The sequence below is a fragment of the Vulpes lagopus genome, chromosome 23, assembly GCF_018345385.1.
Source record: "Vulpes lagopus strain Blue_001 chromosome 23, ASM1834538v1, whole genome shotgun sequence".
NCBI classification, from domain to species: Eukaryota; Metazoa; Chordata; class Mammalia; order Carnivora; family Canidae; genus Vulpes; species Vulpes lagopus.
In genome coordinates, this window is record NC_054846.1 from 24,821,024 (window position 1) to 24,841,354 (window position 20,331).

Here is a 20,331-nt window from a genome sequence, read left to right on the forward strand (position 1 = left end):
GGGGTAGAGATGGGAGTGATGCTGCCACAAGCCAAGGAGCACCGAGAGCCCCCAAAACTGGAAAAGGCAAGGCGGGGCAGTTCTTCTGCTGAGCCTGGAGAGCAAGGTGGCCCTGCTGACACTCTTTGAGATTTCTGGTCTCCACATCTGAGACAGAATAGATTTTCAGTTGTCTTAAGCCACCATGTTTGAGGTAATTTGTTAGAGCAGCTTTAGGAATCTAATATAGGTACTTACTAGTTAGCACCAAATTGTCTCCTGCAATATGCAGAGCAGGCCTTTTATTCCCAGTTTACAATAGGGACAATGAGGGTCCGCAAAGAATTGCTAGAAATGTCTGTTCCTGCCTCCAGGCTCCCATCTCCTTCAGAAAGCAGGAATCCACCCTCACCGCCTCCTGCCCCACCTCAGTGCTGACTTCCAGTCTGCCAATCAGGCTCTTCCTGTCTGGCCAATCAGGCTCTGTCTCTATCTCTCTCCATGTCTCTCTCTCTGTCTTTCTCTGTCTCCATCTCTCTCTCCAATCTGCACTCAGAAATTATACTTAAACAGCACTGAAGACTTGAGCTGAAACCAATCCCTTTTTAATCAGGGCCAAGTGAGGCAAGACACTCCAGCTTTGGAGGACAGTGAGAGGCCATGGAAAAGGAAAAGTCTCTCTCCCTGGAGAGACCTGGGACAGAAGAGCATACTCAGAGAGAAGTAGATGAGGGACCACGTGGAGCCGGGAGGCTGGACACTGTAGCTAAGGATTTTGTAGGTCCAGGAGAGCCAGCTCCCCTCTGCCCTTCCTGGCAGAACCTCTATCTATGCCTTGGAAAGAACTAGGGGAGGATCCCTTTCCCGCCCGTCCTGGACAACAGCCAGGACCCCAGGACCCCTGGGCAGGGCATGGACTGTACAAATATATACCTCAGACCTGCTTTTGGCCTTTCACTCTCTTGAGCTCCCCTACAGCCCCACCAGAATTCCCTATTGAACTTGACCAGGTCTTGCTGCATTTTTCTTCCTTGCAACCAGCAATCCCTGACCAGGACATAACGGCAACTTGGCTCAAGGTCCCAGAGCTAATAAGCAAAAGAAGTCAAGTTTGAGACAAGGTCTGGCCAATTCCAAAGCCCATCCTCCTAACTCTGCAGGACTCGTGATTAATGGGAAGGGGTTTGGACTTCTCCTGAATGTTAAAGTTTCTTAAGTGTCTTAAACATCAGTCATTTATTGCTTGCCATGTGCCAGATGCTGTTCTAAGTGATCCACATGTTTTAAAATTCATAATTATTACGCTAAATGTGGGTAGTCACATCAGCTGAAACTACCCTGTTTAAGACCTAGAGACTCATACTGCTTCCTTCTCTCCCTCTTTTGAAAATGAGGGTTTAAAAACATCTCAGTGAAGGATATCTAGTTTTCCCTCCATAAAATGAAAAACCAAATAATCAGAAATATTAGTCATGCAGAGACTTTCTTAATATAATTAGTGAAATCTGTCATCGGCTTGAACACGCTCAGACGAAATGTGAGCTTTGTTCTGTTTGAGCAGGAGAGAAACGGCCTGCTACAAAGTGGAGTTGTCCTAGACCTTTGGAAATACTATCAAACTCCTATTTTTGGAGACCAGAAGAAATGATGCAAAGCATATTTTAGATCCCAATCAGTGTCCCTAAGACTCCAAAGGGAAAACCATAGAAACCAGAGAACATAAACTAGCATTGTTCCTTAGGTTTTATTAGAATGTCTTTTCCATAGGCCTCAAAGCGGACTCTGTTGACCTAGGCCTGTCTTTCCAGGCAACAAACAAATGCAAACCAGCATCTCATTTTGATCTGGGCTTCGGCAGACGAGTTTTAATTAGCTGGCCTTGCTCACAAAGGGTTGGGAGAATGCATGTGATACCCATCTGAAAACTCGCTAATATACATCATTCTTTATTTAAAAAATGCATGGCTTGCCCCATCACACCTCTGCAGCCCTCCCTCCCCACCAAAAAATAAACAACTAGCATATCCTTTTGGAACAAATTCAGCTGCGGCATCAAAAGGAGGCTACAAGACTCTCCCATTGTGCTCTTTTCATCTGACAAAATCATCTCTTAGCTAAAAGGAAAAAAGGGGGAAAAAAAAAAGAAAAAAGCTTGCAGGGCCAAATAAAGACTTCTTTTTAATGGATCAAAATCAGATTTTCCCAAACCAGTGCTGGGAAGGAACTATTCCAGGTGATGCCGAGAGATGCGGCAGGACAGAAAGTGTTCCACAGTCAAGTCCAGGAAGCAATGGGGACCACAGGCCCCTGCTGGAGACTCCCACAGGACCCAGCACAGTAGAAGCTCCCATCCTATATATCATCTTCATGGCACATCCTACACGATGGTCACTTGCCAAACACCAGTTTGGGAAACTCCATCCGAAGTGTTTCTCCACACAGGGGCAGGGACCAGCGAATGATCAGATTGCCTCTCTGCGACCTGCGTGTATCACCACATGAGTTCCATCGGCGTGTGTATCCCGTACAATGAAATATGTGCCCACCCAGGCATCCACCAGGCATACATATTTCATCTTTTCCTCGTAGCCTCAATACTTTTCTAGGCCTACCACTTAAGAAACGAGCCAAATTGTCTCTTTCCAGTGATTCATAAAAACAATGCTTTGAAGTCCCATCAGTGTATGCTTGTTTACGACCACAGCATCCCTTGAACTAGCCCTCCTGCTTCCACTCACTTTCAATCCCAATCCACTGGGGGACTAAGTGGATTGGGCAGAGGTCATTCTGGAACAGTTTCCATCATATCGCTTCTCTGCCCAAAGCCCACCCATGACTCCCTAGGTGGGTTCACCAGGCTTTACCTGGCCTAAAACTACACTGGTGTCTCCCTCCCTTGCTGCTCACTCATGCTCAACACTCTTAACCAGGGTTCTCAGCCTCGAGTCCAAGGATGGAATCCCGCAGATCTGTGAACTTTGATGGGAAAAATCAGCATTTTTATTTTCACAACTGCTAGCTGAAATTTAGCATCATGACTGTAGGCAACAAATCACAGTAGTATGATCAGGACCTGTGACTCCATCACTAGTGGAGATTATAAATCTTTTCCTATGACAGTTGTCATCACTATCTTAAACTACAGTTTATACATCAGACTTCAAAGTTACAGTAATTTTAGACTCATTGCTAGACTTCTGTCACCTGATGTGTTCACAAAGAAGCCCATATGTTTCTCTATCACTAATTTTATTTTTAAATACTTTGACATCTGTATTCTAATATAATTGGTTTCCTTTATAATTCCATGCATTTTATTTTAGGAACTTAAAATATTATTTTGACAAAGGGGTCGTAAGTCTACAGCAGGTTGCCAAAGGGGTCCAGGGCTCAGAAAAGATGAACTCCTATCTCAGTTCCTAAACACACCATTTTCTCTCTTTCTCTTTCCCTTTCTCTCTCTCTCTTTCCTTCTGTCTCTCTCTTTCTCCTTCTTCTCTCCTACAGCCTTTCACTCATGATATTCCTTTTTCTTCAATACTCTTCTTCCCACTTCACCAAAACTTTCCTAGTCTGCCAATTCCTCATTTTTCAGAGCCAGCCATCACTTTACTTTCTCTAGGAATTCTTTCACGATATCAAAGTCTGGTCCAGCATCCTCCTATATGACCCCAAGCATTCTGAACACCTCCAACATAGCACCTACAATCATGGATTATGATTATTTACTTGAACATCTCTATGAGAACAAAGACCCAGCCTGTGCTGTTTATCCTTCTATTCCCTTCACCTTCCCTTCCCTTCTATTCACAGTGCCTGGTACATGATAGCCATTCTCCATTTTTTGTCACATCAATGGAAGAGGTGCAGAGCTTTCTTTCCTATAACAAGGCATTTGCACAGCTATGGACAAAAGAGCTCCCACCAAACACTGACACTGACCTGAATTTCTGGTTTTCCATCAATATATACAGTGCTGTTGTTGACCATTTCCACTATGGCAACTCCAAGATTGCACCGAATCCCAAAGGAAATGCAGAATCCCAGCCCACTCATGATGGCAATGATGTAACGCTTGGGGATGCCACAGCAGTGGCAGTTGCAGAGTGGTGACCTCTGCCTGGAAGTCAGTACTGGCCTTCCTTCTTCATTCAGCTCAGTGTTATCTTCTTCCTCGTTGGTCCCATCGATTTTTCTAGAGTGGAAGAAAAATAGTCAGAGAAGAAAGGCCAGGAAAAAGGGAGTATACTAGGCAAAAAGAAAAGATGTACCAAAGAAGAAAAAGGGAAACCCAAAGTAGGATGCAGCCTGCATTTTTAAAAGGTGTTATAGTCATTAAAGCAAATAATAATGGCTAAAATTATTGATATTCTGGATATTGGATTGTACTTTTATAGGCATTAGGTCATTTAAAGCTCACAACTACTCCATGACATAGATGGTGCTATCTTGCCATTATATGGATCAGGGAACTAAGCCCATTGAGTGGGATGCAAGTCCAAGTCCAAGTCTGTATCCTAAACAAAATGCTTTACTGAATTTCCTGCTGGAAGAGTATTGACAGACCACCCACATTGCATGACCGAGCTAACAATTACACTTGACCTTAATTTTAGTGTCACCCGAAGCTTGCTAAAAAGATATACAGTAGCAAATCAATCCATCTGTGGATTCTTTTCTTCCTCTTTATCTAAATCTTAATAAAAGGTAGAAGCAGGGGGGCACATTTTCCATCACAGTATATACCCAGGTGGTGGTATATCCTTTGTTTCTAGGTGGCTCTTCTAAGGAGGTGATATGATCCTCTGGAATCTGTTAACCAGAAGCTAGGATTTTTCATTGACTTCTATCCGTTCATATTATGGTGTGTCAATTACAGTGAATTTGCCCTTTTTAAAAAAAAATAAAAAGGAGAGGCCCCTGGGTGGCTCAATGGTTGAGTGCCTGCCTTCGGCTCAGGTCAGGATCCCGGGGTCCTGGGATCGAGTCCCATGTCGGGCTCTCCGCAGGGAGCCTGCTTCTCCTTCTGCCCATGTCTCTGCCTCTCTCTGTGTTCTCTCATGAATAAATAAATAAAATCTATAAATAAATAAATAAATAAATACGAATTGGGCAAACTGGACACTATGTCAATTAGAAAGGGAGCTATATGCATCTTCTCACATATTGTAACACTTTTGAGGATTTCCTAAGGCCCAATTAAGGTCCAAGTTTTTGTAAAAATCAGGAAAGCTTGTAAGTTTTCATGAATATTGAATTCAGTAATAAATGGCTAATACAATAATTAAGAGAATAGATTGAAACACAAATAATCTGACTACCGATCCATAGAATATGATTTTAATAGCTTCTTAAGACTCAAGCAAAATCAAGTTTAAAGTATGTGTATAGAGAAAAAAGTATACTAGATTCAATCCAATCCATCAAATATTTATTGAGTGCACACTGTGTGTCAGGCACTGTGCCAGGTGTTGGGGAGCAATAAAAAATGTGACATGTTCTCTGCCCTTCTTCAGCTCTTAGCTGGTAAGGAAGAAAGACGAGGAGCCATAATTACTAGATGATGCAAATTTTGTTGAAATCAAAGCGGGGAGCAATGATAAAACAAGGGAAGGAGCTTTCAATTTTAACTGAGCTCAGAGTGCTGGCTTAATACATGGATGAGCGCGCTGCAATAACCAGAAGAGAACTTCAACAACGTCTCAATATACCCACCTACCTACCTGCATTTATGCTGATGCTCTCTAGGTTTTCTCTGGTAATCATCCAAGCTTCTACCCAAAGCCAACCTCTCACCCTGGGCACCAGATCTCACCCCCTCTCATCTACTCAAGGATATTGTTCCAGAAATTCCCACTCCCAGAACTCACCAATTATTTTCTCCCCTTTACTAGATCATCCCTCCTGTCTACAAATGTGTTTGTTTCTCCCACATCACATCAAAATATAAAATAAAAATACTTTCTCCTCCAGCTACCCCCATTCTCATCTTCTTTTTTTTTTAGAAAAATCGGACATCACTATCTTCAATTCCCCACCTCCCATTGTCTCTTGTGCCCATTCCAACCGGGTATCCCCCAACCTCTCCACCAAAACTCCTCTTTTTAAGATCATCAATGCTTTCCTTTGCTCAATGTCATCATAGGTCCTCATATAGTCAGCCTATCAGTAGACTTAATGCAACTGATCACTCTTTCTTCCTTTTTTTTTTTCTCCCTAGAAACTACACTCATGTGCTCATCCTCCTAATTCTCTGACCACTCCTTCTGTTTTGTCTCTTAAGCTTACTCTCTACTTCTTTGACCTGTAAACCTTAGGATGCCCAGGACTCAGCTCACAGATCTCTTTGGTTTTCCATCTACACTCTGTAGGTGATCTTATCCCATCTGTAGGTTTTCAATACCATGCATATGCTGACAGATTCCAACTTTCATATATAGACTTATTTGACATCTCCTTGGACACATAATCAGCATCTCAAACTTAACATTTCCAGACTAAGTTTCCCTAAAAAAAAATTAATTCCTGAAATCTGTCCCATCCCAAGTAATAATAATAATTTTGTTCCTCTGGTTGCTCAGGCAAAAATCTTGAAGCCATCCTGGAGGCTTCGTTTCTTCTCCACCCTAAACCCAAACCCTAGCTTCTAAGCCAGTGTGACTTGGTTTGAATCTTTACTCTTCCACTTAGCTGTGTGACTTTGGCCTACTTAACCTCTGTGGACTTCTGTTTCTTCATTTGTAACCCAGGAATTATAAAAATAGTTTCTTCTTTGTGAGGTTCTTCTTAGGATAATCTTAAGTGGATATTATATTTAGACCATTTAGAACAGAACTTAAAACACATAAAAAAATCAATATATATCAGCTACCTTTATTACATTAATACCCATCATCATTTAATGAGTCCATGCTGCTAGACTGACCATTGATGCCATGTACTACCACTTATATTGAAGGCCAAGAATCATTTGAGTCACAGGACTATTTATAATGTGCAGCTCCAGTGGTCGCCATGAATTTTCTGGCATCAGAATATATATAATCTGTAGAGCATGGAAAATTGATGCTCTAATTTTGACATCCCATCACAACAGTACTAGTAGTATTGGCTAAAACATAATAAATTACAACTACACTAATAGTTGTATAAAGCTAATTCAGTTCTCTCTTCCCATTTCATATAATGACCTCATTATGGTTAAAACAGCTCAGGAATATATAGGAAACCTAATACTTCCATTTGACACAAATATAACTATACTCCAGAAAGGAAGAGTGAATTGGCCAAGACCACACAGCCCGAAGAGGGTAGAGGCAAGGTGAGAAGGCTTTCTTTTGACTATCAGGTCTTCTGGTTCCCCCTCAGGTGTGCTTCCTAGCTCACTGGGCTGTGTTTTGTCTCAGCGATCATCCTGTCACCTTGCCATCTGCCTTCTGTTATTTTTTGGCCCTTGACCCAGACACTGTAGACAACCCAGTAGAGGAAAGAATTTAAGAGAATGGACTCTGGAATGAAAGAGGCTGAGTGCTGTCTTTCCCATGTGGTAGCTCCATGACTTTGGCCAAGCCACTTGACCTCTCTAAGCCGCAATATGCTAGTATTAGCCTGCCAGGGCTGCCATAACAAAGTACCACACAGTGAGTGGCCCAAACAACATAACTTTACTTTTTCACAATTCTGGAGGCCAGAACTCCAAGATCAAGGTGTTGGCAGGATTGGTTCCTTCTGAGCCCTCTCTCCTTGGCCTATAGATGGCCGTCATCAAAACCATAAAAGACTCTTAATCATAGCAAACAAACTGAGGGTCACTGGAGGGGAGGGCGGTGGAGGGATGGGGTAACTGGGTGATGGGCATTAAGGAGGGCATGTGATGGAATGAGCACTGGGTGTTACATAAGACTGATGAATCACTGACCTCTACCTCTGAAACCAATAATATATCATATGTTAATTAATTGAATTTAAATTTAAAATTTTGGGGGCAGCCCCGGTGGCGCAGCGATTTAGCGCCACCTGCAGCCCAGGGTGTGATCCTGGAGACCTGGGATGGAGTCCCACCTCCGGCTCCCTGCGTGGAGCCTGCTTCTCTCTCTGCCTGTGTCTCTGCCTCTCTCTCTGTGTGTGTGTCTCTCATGAATAGATTAATAAAATCTTTTTTTTAAAAAAAATTTTTTTTAACTTGGCTGTCTTCACAACACCTTCCCTCGGCATATTTCTGTGTCCAAATTTCCTTCTTTTATAATAACACCAGTCATTTGGGTTAGCATCCACCTTAAAGACCACATTTTAACTCAATCGCCTCTTTTTTGTTGCTTATTTGATTAACTTTTATATTCTTTTATTTTTTGTTTAATCTCTGCATTCTTTTATTTTTTATTAACTTTTTAATTTTAATTCCAGTATAGTTAACATATGGTGTTATTATATTAGTTTCAGATGTACCATATAGTGATTCAACAATTCTGTACATCACCCAGTGCCCATCGTGTTAACTGTACGCCTTAATCTCCATCATCTATTTCACATACCTGCCTACCCCCTCTGGTAAACATCAGTTTGTTCTCTATAGTTAAGAGTCTCTCTGTTTTTCAATTACCTCCTTAAAGAACCTATCTCCAAATACAGTCATATTCTGAGGCACTGGCGGTTAGCATGTCAATATCTGAATTTGGGGACAACACAATTCAGTTATATAACAACCCCCGTCTCTAAAATGGGCTGATTGGGCACCTGGGTGGCTCAGTTGGTTAAGCATCTGCCTCCGGCTCTGGTCATGATCCCGGGGTCCTGGTCCCATGTTGGGCTCCCTGCTCAGCGGTGAGTTTGGTTCTCCCTCGACTGCTCCCCTCATTCATACTCTCTCTCTCAATCTCTCCCTCAAATGAATAAATAAAATCATTTTGTAAAAAATTTTAAAATGGACCAATAATCATAGCTATCTCATAGTGTTGTTTTAATGATTAAATGATACGACACATGTAAATTATTTAGCACAGTGCCTGGTACCTAAAAGAGCTTTTTATTGCTAAATGGTAAATACTACTATTATTACTATTAATACAATGGTTACAAGTCATAAACTCAGCATCTCTCTGTAATCATGCAGAAGTTTGGATGAAGAATAATACAGACTAACGTTTTCAGGTACCAAGGAGCCTTGGAGAGCTTAATTAAAGTCGGCCTACGACAGTCGTGCTCTGAATGCACCCCGCCTTGGGCCTGAAGACTGCCTTCCCTCAGGCTGCCCCCCACAAGTACTGAGCACAGCAGGGGTGGAAGTCAGGCCCTTTCCTGCAAGAGGCAACTGGCCTTGCAAAACCTCCCAGTACTGGGGTGCAGTCTGCGGCTCTTCCTCCCAAAACCTTCCTGCCCTTTCTCCTACACAGATAGCAGTGCCGTCCAAACGCTCTCCCCTCGGCTCTTTCCCTGTCTGCTCTCAACAAATCTCTTGGGCACGTGTTCCTGTCTTCTTAGACAAGCACCTGTGTGTGCATGATGCTGTCAGAGACACCCTGAGAGTTTCCAGAGGAAGGACACGACTGTATGGGAGGCAGAAAGATTAGTGTGATGGAGGGGAAGATAGGCCCCAAGGAAGGGGAGTGCGGGCTCCCCAGGTAGCAGGCCCTATAGCTATGGGACCTTGAACCACCCTCCCTCAAGCTGGAGATGGGATGTGGGGAGCGATGGAGAGGAGGGTTGGGCGCTGGGCCCCAGTTTCCCTTGCCTAAAGTGCTTGCAGAGTCAGCCTACTTCAAGCCACCAGACCCGCACAGACATGGATCCACCACCAGAGGGAGGGACCTCCTGAGGTGTTGCTGCGTCCCTCGCACACCCTGGCTATGGCAGGGGGGGACCCACATCAACTAAAAGCTCGTTTCAACCAGGCTGGGCCCTCAGGGGCAGATTTGTTTTGGTTTGTTTTGTTTGCTTGCTTTTTTAAGACTATTTATTTGAGAGAGAGAGAACGAGAGAGCACAAGCAGGGGCAGAGGGAGAAGCAGGCTCCCCACTGAGCCGGGAGCTCCATGCGGCCTGGATCCCAGGATCCCTGGACCGTGACCTGAGCGGAAGGCGGACGCTCAACACCTGAGCCCCCCAGGCGCCCCCGATTTCTACCTTTTTTTAAGCAGTTTACTAGAGCAACATTTCTCGTGTAGCCCAGCTCAGAGAGGAAGGTTTTTCAAGCACGTTGGGCGTGAGACCTAAGAGGCCAGGCTCCACCAGGCTCGGGGACGCCCGGCGTGAGGCCTCCGAGGCGCCGAGCGGCCCTCCCGGCGCCCCAGGTCCTCGCGCAGTGGCGGGTCCCAGAGCAGCCTCCCCACCAGGGAGGGGCGATTCGCAGGCGCCGGGTCGGGGCGACAGCGTCCCTGGTGGCGCCTGAGGACCGGACACCTTCCACGCCCTAGTCCTCGGCTTTCACCAGCGCGGTAGGTGTTGAGTGAATACGGGCCCCTCCGAGAAGGTGCGCGGGGTGAGCGAGGAAGGCGGAGAGTCTCGCCTCGTCTTCAGCCCGCGGCTCCGCGCGGCGGGGAGCGGGGACGCGGCCGACCCCTGCCGGCTGGGCGGCCCTGCGGGAAGGCTCCGCACGCCACGCCGCCGCGGGGCGCCCCCCCGGGCTCGGACGGGGTCCCCGCTGCCTGCCGGGAGCAAGTGTGTTTGCTTGTTTCTTTGTTTTTCTAAGGAGGGTTGGGGTCCTCCGGAGGAGAAGAAACTCTTTCTTAAGAAGTAGCGGCTGCAAGAGCCGCTGGATCCCAGCGGGGTGCTGCTGTTTGCCTGCGGCCGTCGGTAAGATCCGGACCCGTCGTCCTTGCCCTTGCCCTTGCCCTTGCCCTTGCCCTTGCCGGGAAGCGGCCTCGGCCACTTCTCCAAACTCGGCGAGCTGCCGTCCGTGGGCCGCGCCACGCACAAACAAGCCCACCACGCACAAACGGCGGTCAGCACCCACTGCCAGCCGCGTGCGCCCAGGAACCAGGGCAGGTTCCGCGTGGTTCTACCAGCGTCCGGCGCACCCCGCCAGCGCAGCTCACTCATCAGCTTTTTCAAACCCACTCACCTGCTCGCTTATGGTGAACTGTGTCCCTGCTGCCCCCACCCTCGAGTCTCACGCTGAAGCCTCAAGCCCCAAGCCCCAGGACCTCAGCGTGGGACAGAGGGAGGTTAGAGGAGTGGGCCCTGATGCAGGAGGGCCAGTGTCCTTGTAAGAAGAAACCTGGAGGGGGGATCCCTGGGTGGCGCAGCGGTTTGGCGCCTGCCTTTGGCCCAGGGCGCGATCCTGGAGACCCGGGATCGAATCCCACGTCGGGCTCCCGGTGCATGGAGCCTGCTTCTCCCTCTGCCTGTGTCTCTGCCTCTCTCTCTCTCTCTCTCTGTGACTACCATAAATTAAAAAAAAAAAAAGAAGAAGAAGAAGAAACCTGGACACACAGACATCAGGACGGCGCGTCCGCAGAGGGACACAGCGAGGAGGTGGCCAGCCTGCAAGCCACCGGGACAGGCCTTCAGGGCATATCGGACTTCGAGTCTCCAGAACCGTGAGAAAATAAGTGTCTGCCAAGCGGCTCGGTCTCTGGCACCCGGTTATGGCTTCTGACTTCCCTTCCAGAAGAGTCACCTTTACTCCAGAATGGTTTTTTTTTTTTTAATTTTTATTTATTTATGTATTATAGTCACAGAGAGAGAGAGAGGCAGAGAGAGAAGCAGGCTCCATGCACCGGGAGCCTGATGTGGGACTCGATCCAGGGTCTCCAGGATCGCACCCTGGGCCAGAGGCAAGCGCTAAACCGCTGCGCCACCCAGGGATCCCTCCAGAATGGTTTTTACGCCATCATTGAGTGGCGTCTCTACAGGAAGAAGCAAGGGAACTGAAGGATACGGACCAGCTTCCACACGGGTGCTGCAGAGGCACATATTTACACACAGATAATCTCTCTTCACCCTCAGAACAGTCTTGAGAGGTAGGATTTACCCCTCTCTTCAGCTTGGGGGACTCAGTACGTATCAACAACCTGCCCAAGAGCCGCCTAGCTACAGCCCACATTTGATGTCGAGCCTGCTCCTGCCCGTGCGCCACAGGACCCAACCAGAAGGCACCTTCCAAATATCAGGTGCTCCACCTAGGCAGACATCTTCAAAGGTTCTGGAGAAGGAAAATTGAAGAAGGACTGAGGGAACAGATGTGCCCTAGAATCAGACAGTCCTGCATCAGATGCTCAGTCTGGTATTTATTAGCTGTGTAATGACATAAAGTATATAAGGCTCTTCACATCATTCCTAGCACTTGATAAATAATCAATACATGGTAACTTTTAAAGAAGGGGGGTTACTTAAAATCTGACTCCTAGAGGGTTTGGGGATATGAGATACAATCTCATCAGTGCAGCTCTCAAGACCTCAAATTCAGAAAGATCTCAATAAAATCCAACTCCTACCCTATCAATCCTGGGATACTATCTATATTTTTTTGTAATTTTTAAAACCAGTATCTCCTCTTCCAGTAGGCTATATGATAAGTTCAAAGTCAGGAACCAAGTATCCCAGCACCTAGCACAGTCACACCAATTTTGAAGTGTTAACCTGTTTTTATTTTCCTCCTGGTGACTCTATCCTTTCCTGTCCCCTCATTCAAGCAGAGTCAATGCTTATCACCTCATCAGGGAATGATAAGGTGGACAGTGAGAAAAAAAATAAAAGAAAAGAAAAATATTTGGTCTCTGTGACTTTTTTTATCCCAAAAACCTGAGCTACAGGTGACAAACTGACAGCTCAAAGGCCAGTCGGGCCCACAGACGTGTCTTGTCTGTATGGTTTGGTGTGCACGTGTGTGTGTGTGTGTGTGTGTGTGTGTGTGTGGTTTTTTTAGAATTTGGATTGATTTCCAGAGTTTAAAAATCAGGAGAGTGCTTCCAAATAAAAATAAAAAGATATGTTCAGGTCCAAACCTCTGATAGCTGTAAATATGACGATTTAGAAATAGGGTCTCTGCATATGTCGTTAAGACAAGGTCCTGCGGGATGAGGGTGGGTGTGTATCCAATGACCGGTGTTCCTGTAAAAAGTGGGGAATTTGAACACAGACACAGAAGCTCGGGAAGGAAGGCCATGTGACAAGAGAGGCAAAGACTAGAGTGACCGTGCGGGTCTCCACGCCAAGGAGTGCCAAGGGTTACCAGCAGCCACCAGCGGCAAGCAAGAGGCCAAGATAAATCCTCCTTCAGAGCCTCACAGGGAGCTGGTCCCACCAACCCACTGATTTTGGACTTCTGGCCTCCAGAATGGTGAGAGAATAAAAAGGCATCAGCCGTGCCATTTGTGGTACTTGGTTGACACCGAATTAGGAAAAAAATAATGCAAGGGGCACATGACACAGGGTTTAACATCCTGGCAAAGGCCAAAAAAAAGCCTTTTAATGGGCTATTCATGTGGCCCTCAGAAGCTCAAAGTAGGGACACCAAGAGGAGCCTGACAACCTCTCTTTTTTAAAAAAAAAGAATAATAATTGTGTACTGATTTCTAATCATTATTGCATTGTGGGCAGAGAATAGCCACTACGGTGTTTAAAAAAAAAAATGACTCAAGCCTTTCTGGTGGGTGGGTAATTGAGCAGAGCCCATCACTGAAGGAGATCAGACTGTCCCTGACTTTTGCCTTTCACCTTGACCTTGAGGGACTTCCGGCTCTGAATAAGAAGCTAAAGGTGGGGACCTGGAGAAGTCAGGTCATGATTTAATCAGCATGTCCAATGTTGTTCCTCTTGCCTCTCATACTCATGTCAAGGGCAGGATAACCAAGGCTGTAAGAATATTCTTCTTTGGGTTCAGGGGCTCGCTTCCTCTCCCCGCCTTCACTGTCCAATAAACCTAAAGTAAAGGCCTATTTCATTGTTTTAGTAACTGTTATAATGGACCATTTGGATGAATTCCTGAGGATTAGGTTGGCTCTCTTCTACTACTCTAGCTAAGATGTTGAGGTCCGTGATCTGGAATACGAAAATTCACGACATACTTTCAACATTAACCATTGAGAATCATTCAGTAAGTAGGTGTCCCTTTAACTTTTTCCATTTTTCAAGAAAGATGCCAGACCTGTTACAGCAGATCATAGGAAAAAAAGGATCAATAGGCTTAAAGAAAGTAGACACGCTCTGTAGATTTACTAGATGGGGCGGATCACCCCATGGGCTAAGTGCACCCTCGGGCAGCCTGAGGGACCACAGGCCCTTCACAGGGCAGCAGGAGCAGGATAGCCTGTCCCCCCGCAGGCCTCACCTGGTGGCAGGAGCTGCCAGACCCAGAGGGTGGACTGGGCGGCTGGGGAGGTGGTGGGCAGCACTTTAAGATCAAGGACAAGGGCAAGCAGGTCACAGTGGCATTTGGAGAACCTGACTGAGAGGAGCTGCCAGACGTGAGGCTGAGCAATGAGCAGGGACAAGGATGGGACATGCAGGGACCCCTTCGGGGTGCTCGTGGACACGCAGCACAGAGCCACCCCTACGCCCCTGGTGTATACAGCAGGCCCGGCTGGTGGATGGTGGTCACCGTCTGCTCTCCCCAGGCAGTTCCGGGGCACTGGCTGTGCAGGAACTGGGGGACAGACATAGAGGCGGTGCGGGGTGTTCCTCACCAAGCCTCTTACCCCCAGCCCCACATCCAATGCCCGGCCCTATCCTCAAGGGGCCCACTCGGCTCTTGGGGGCAAATTGTGTATGTCACACTCCTTGCACCCAGAAAGGGTAGCATTTCATCCCACCTGGGGCTGCCTCACTGCCCCCTCCCTGTGTGAGTCAGCCTTGCCCCCCATGGCTCGCACAATCCTGATGAGCAACACCAAAGACCGAGACACTCAATTCATGGCAAAACAGGTACAGCAGGGGACACACAACGACGGAACCCATGGGTCCTGCCTCAGGCTGCCCCGTGGAGAAGCTGGTGGCCTGGGGGACCTAGGGGACTCCACGGTGGAGGGTCGCCTTCCACTCAGGGCATGACCCTGGAGTCCCAGGATCAAGTCCCACATCGAGCTCCCCACAGGGAGCCTGCTTCTCCCTCTGCATGTGTCTCTGATCCTCTCTCTGCATCTCTCATGAATAAATAAATAAAATCTTTTTAAATTTTTTTTAAATTTAAAAATAAATAAAAATAAAATGGTAACTACAACAGTCCCCACCCCATAGGGCTTAATAGAATTAAGTGTGTTTGCGGTGCCTAGAACTGATAATGTGTGCCAGTGTGATTTGATGACCCTATGGTGTCGTGTAAGTTGAACAAACCTACGTGCCAATTTCTAGATAGGAACTTCCTGATGTAATGCCTTCTGCATCAGATGTCCCATTAGTAGACTATCCATGAGAACAGTCTTGCTTCCTACACCTCTGAACTATTGCTGTACTTTTAGCCGATTAAATTGTTCAGCTGCTTTTTTTTTTTAATCAATGGCTCTTCTCCAGGAATGATGCCAGACCGTCATCAGCCCCAAGCGCTAATTTCAGATGTTTCTTATGCACTTGTCACTCTTCCGACCACAAGGAGCCCTCAATACTTAAAAAGCACCCCAACAGAAGGGCCTGGGTGGCTCATTCCATTAGGCATCCAGCTCCTGGTTTCCACTAAGGTCAGGATCTCAGGGTCATGAGACTGAGCCTCATGTTGGGTTCCACATGAAGCTCGGAGCCTGCTGGAGATTCTCTCTCCCACTCCTTTCCCTCCCCCTCTGCACCTCTCCTCCACCTCATACATACGCCCATGCTGTCTCTCAAATAAATAATTTTGTGACCAAAGCACCCCAAGAATTCCGTTTAGATGTTTTTGGTTAAAAAAAAAAAATCAGCAAGGGGAGGGACTGTTCATTACAGACCTGGCCCTGCGTGAGGCACTTTATGTATAAAAATCTTACAGACAAGGTGAACACCAAGCATGAGGCAGACTTGGTCTCGCTAGAGGAGCCCTAATTCTGGAGCTCGGCTCGAAGACCCCCAGAGCTTAGGGTCAACTTGGATTGCTGGTCAACGATGTCTTTTTTTTTTTTTTTAAACCTTCCTCTGCCAATAATTTCCTTCTAGGATCACTGAAAGAAGGGGTTCGAGTTTGGCTTTGTTTTTTCCCAAGTCGTCTACAATTAAGAGGACAGAGATAAGATCTAGCATGCATTTAGTGTCTTCTGCATCTCAAGCTCTGTTAGCGATTTTTCTATTGTGTTGGGATTTACTTCCAAGGAAACCATTCAGAATCTTAAACACATAGCTCAGTTTTGGGTTGAGGTCGTACAACTTGGAAATCACACATTTGGTCATATGTCTAAGCAAACCGATCTGGCAAACAAAAGATTATCTTTGAGTGGGTCATCTAATCACACATCACAAAACTGGCTCTTAGGATAAGTCTCTTACCAAAGACAGTGACTCCATTTCTAAAAAGCAAGTCCACCTAATGTTGGAAAGAAAATTTCTAAGTGCTTCCTTGTCAAATATGATATAAACTAAGGCACAGAGTTTGGTGATTATAAAGGTGATTATGGTCAACTATAGTCCAAAGTCATGGTTTTTGTTCTTGACTTTGTCAGAGTCCTTTGTCATCATATCTGAATATGCCAATCAGACCATCGTGGTGTCCTTTTTTGTTTTTAATCAAATGAACGCCACCACAGGAAGATGGACGTTCCCCGGGGAGTGCGCAACACAAAACCCAAACATTCTTAAAAGAAAAGGTCATTATCATCATTTCCTATGTTTGGCTGGTTTGTCCTGCTGTCAACTAGGTTTTTATTCATACATGATGATTCAGTGTAGGTCTAATTGAAATATTTGTGTTTTTAGCTTTTACATTAATGAAGGGCCAAGCCCAGTTCTCTTACTATGAAAGCTCATCAAGAGTGATACAGTGGAAATTTGACCCCAACAGGAGCCCCTATGTTGGAAAACCCCAAAGAATGGAATGAATCTCTGTGTGCCAAGAAATAGTCCTCTGCAGGCTAAAGTTTTTTAACGTAAGGGATAACATATAAAAGTTCAAAGGCATTTTCATTCATCAGGATTAGTAATAGTCATTCAAATATATAAAAATATTACCAAGAGTATTTTTCACATTTATCTACATCAGAAGGTTTAAAGAAGTCATCTTACCTTGTACATAAGGACTGCTTATTAATTCATCTCTAAAACCTAGAAAGGCTATGTCTATTTTAAAAAATCACAAATTAAAATGTCATAGCAATTCATTCCTTTATGGCAAACCCTCCTTCCAATAATAATGTATTTTACTTTTAAAAAAGATTTATTTTTTGGTTTGGACAAAAACATTCATTTTAATGATAATACATAATATCTTCCCACTATAGCCATGTAAAGTTTTTTTTTTACCTAAATATAAATTTTTAAAGATACTTTCTTCAAACTATTGTGTAACTATTCTTTTCTTTCAAAACCACACAGTCAGCAACCACTGTATATAGTTTATAGAGCAAACCAAACACATATATCTAATTTTCATTAGAGTGAAACATTAAGTATTATTTCAACTAAAAGCAGAGCCATGTGTCAGGGGTTCCTGATTTTGTCATTAGTACTGAATTAACAGGGACTATTTTCTTCCTCTGTCTTTTTTCATTCAAAGTCAAACACACAATATGCAGTATCACCATCTCCAGTAAGTACTAATACTGCTGTATAAGCACAGTGCCTGTCCTGCTATTTTCCTAATTCAACCCTATACTTTCGATGGATCTTTGTTCTTTCTTCCAGACACAGTGTATTGGAGCTGAAGGGGCTCCAGCAGCCGTGTAATCTGACCTACCCTCTCTTTTAGAAAAAAAAAAAAAATGTGGCTTTTAAAATATGAAACAAAGTCTTTCAAACATTGGTGATATGAAACTACTCAGAAATAAACCTTAAGTTTGCATTCAAACTTTACCTTTGTAAAATCCCCAAGGAATCTCCCACGGCGTTCTTCACTCCTTCCTTTCCAGGTTTCAGAATTTTTTCCTTGAAGGTATCAAATGCTTTAAAAGGCATTTTGAAAGGGTGAGAGGGCCCTCCAGGAGCTGGTCAAGTCTCAGAAACTGTCATCCTTTCTCATCTGCAGCCTGGGGACCGCTCTGCCTTCCTCCTCGATGAGCACCCCGAAGTCAGATCTCATGAAGGTAACTGCTTAAATCAGTGAGGAGCCCAGAGCCAGCCCAGATCTTCCTAGACGAGCCGACCCACCCTCCTTTAAGCCACCGCCCCCCCCCCCCGCCCCCCAGAGGCCAAGGAGCGCGCACAGGGAGTTCGCGCCGGGAGCCCGGGCTCAGCCGCAGCCTGTGGCTCCGGCGCCGCAGCCGCGCTCAGGCTCGGCCGCCCCGCTCCCTGCCTGGGGCGCAGCTGGAGAGGCCGCGGTTCCAGCCCCGGGCGTCCTGAGCCCCGCAGCAGCCTCCGCGGCCTCTCCCCAGCCTCCCCTGCTGCCTCTGGCCGCACCCCCTCCCGCCTCCCTCGGCCCAGCCCCGCTCTCCCGGAGCGATCCTTTCCCAGGGGACGCTGTGCAAACCACCCGGCACCTGCCCCTCGGCCCTGGGGCTTGGCCACTGGGGCTGCTAACGGGCTGTCCGCAGCAGACCCCCCGGGGCAGGGGGTGGGGGGGTGCGAGAAGCATTCTCCCCTCCAGGCTTCCCTGAGGTCTAGCCTTGGTGACAGGCTTCCGGCCACACGCTGCCTCGTACGCCCTCAGGGGAGCCAGGAAACAGGTTTCTAACCGCCCACCAGTGTGCATGTGGGCCCTGGGGGAACACTAGCCCTGGGGGGCGGGGGGGGGCTGCGTGCCAGAGGCAAGGAAGGGAGGTGGGGCTCCTGAGCCGCGCAGATGCCCAGGTGCCCTCGGGAGCACTATGACTGATGGCGCCAGAGCTCCTGAACAGAGAAGATGCCCAGGTGCCCTCGGGAGCACTATGACTGATGGCGCCAGAGCTCCTGAACAGAGAAGATGCCCAGGTGCTCTTGGGAGCACCCTGACTAACAGCACCAGAGCTCCTGAACAGAGCAGATGCTCAGGGGCCCTCGGGAGCACCCTCCCTGATGGTCCCTCCTGGACAGAGCAGGACTGATAAGGTGCCCTCGGGAGCACCCTGACTGACAGTCCCCAAGCTCCTGAAGAGAGCAGATGCCCAGGTGCCCTCGGGAGCACTATGGCTGATGGCACCAGAGCTCCTGAACAGAGAAGATGCCCAGGTGCTCTTGGGAGCACCCTGACTAACGGCACCAGAGCTCCTGAAGAGAGCAGATGCTCAGGGGCCCTCGGGAGCACCCTCCCTGATGGTCCCTCCTGGACAGAGCAGGACTGATAAGGTGCCCTCAGGAGCACCCTGACTGACAGTGCCCGAGCTCCAGAACAGGGAAAATGCACGGGAGCCCGCGGGAGCACTCTCACTGACGGTCCCCCAGCTCCTGAACACAGCAGATGCCCAGGTGCTCTTGGGAGCACCCTAATGGCACCAGAGCTCCTGAACAGAGCAGATGCTCAGGGACCCTCGGGAGCACCCTCACTGATGGCACCCAGCTCCAGAACAGGGCAGATGCTCAGGAGCCCTTGAGAGCACCCTGACTGACAGTACCTGAGTGGCCCGAGTACCCGCTTGGATCTCTTCACTGGTCCTCATCGTCCTGAAGTAAAATCCAAGTTCATTATTATCTACTGGGGCTCGTAAGGCCCTCCGTGGAACCCGGCCATGTTTCTCATCACTCTGCTCCTTCCTCGAGCTCCATCGCACCTCTGGGATTTGCTCAGGTTTGTACCCTCTTGCTCGCTAACCCTCTACACCCTTCATCTCGAAAATATCAGGGGATTCCCCCCCCCCACCAGACATCCGTTCCTCTGCTGACCCTCCCAGACAGGGTGCTCCTCCTCCATGCCTCCGAATCACCTGCCCAGTGCCCCAGGAGGCCCCGGCACCCAGGGGGGTATAACCGTAAGGGTTATTGGACCGGGGTTATAATACCACAGGTTGCTCCCACACGTATGGGCAGCAGGCGTCACCTCTGTCGACGATGCTGCAGGGAAGAAACAGCATCTGTCCACAAGGCTCCTGTGCCCCAGCCTCGCAGGCTTCGCGGGCCTGATGACTCCTGTGCTTTAGGCTCTCAGGTTGCCCCCCGAGTCTCATCCACAGGACTGGTCACGGCCATCTGCCAGCTGCAGGCCTGTCCTTCTCCAAGATTTGAACTAAATTATCCAAATCCGGACTGGATCCTCGGTGGAGTGAAGACCACCGCCGATAACTATTATCATGATCATAGCCGATATCCTATCGAGCTCCATGGCCCAAATTGAGCACACTTCGTGTATTACCACAATCTTCCCAACACTGCTTTGTGATTGGTGACTCATTGTTTT

The 20,331-nt window shown here is 47.2% G+C and overlaps 1 protein-coding gene across 1 annotated transcript in view; it reads right to left on the bottom strand.

Moving 5' to 3' along the window:
• Positions 1-18,144, bottom strand: part of SLC17A8 (solute carrier family 17 member 8) — a 44,616-nt gene extending 26,472 nt beyond the window's left edge. The window contains exons 1-2 of the mRNA XM_041737849.1: positions 17,881-18,144; positions 3,922-4,174 (exon numbers count right to left, since the gene is read on the bottom strand). Coding sequence (XP_041593783.1) covers positions 3,922-4,174; positions 17,881-17,981 — 354 coding nt within the window. The 5' untranslated portion in view covers positions 17,982-18,144. The remainder of the gene's footprint in view (positions 1-3,921; positions 4,175-17,880) is intronic.
• Positions 18,145-20,331: the final 2,187 nt, after the last annotated feature.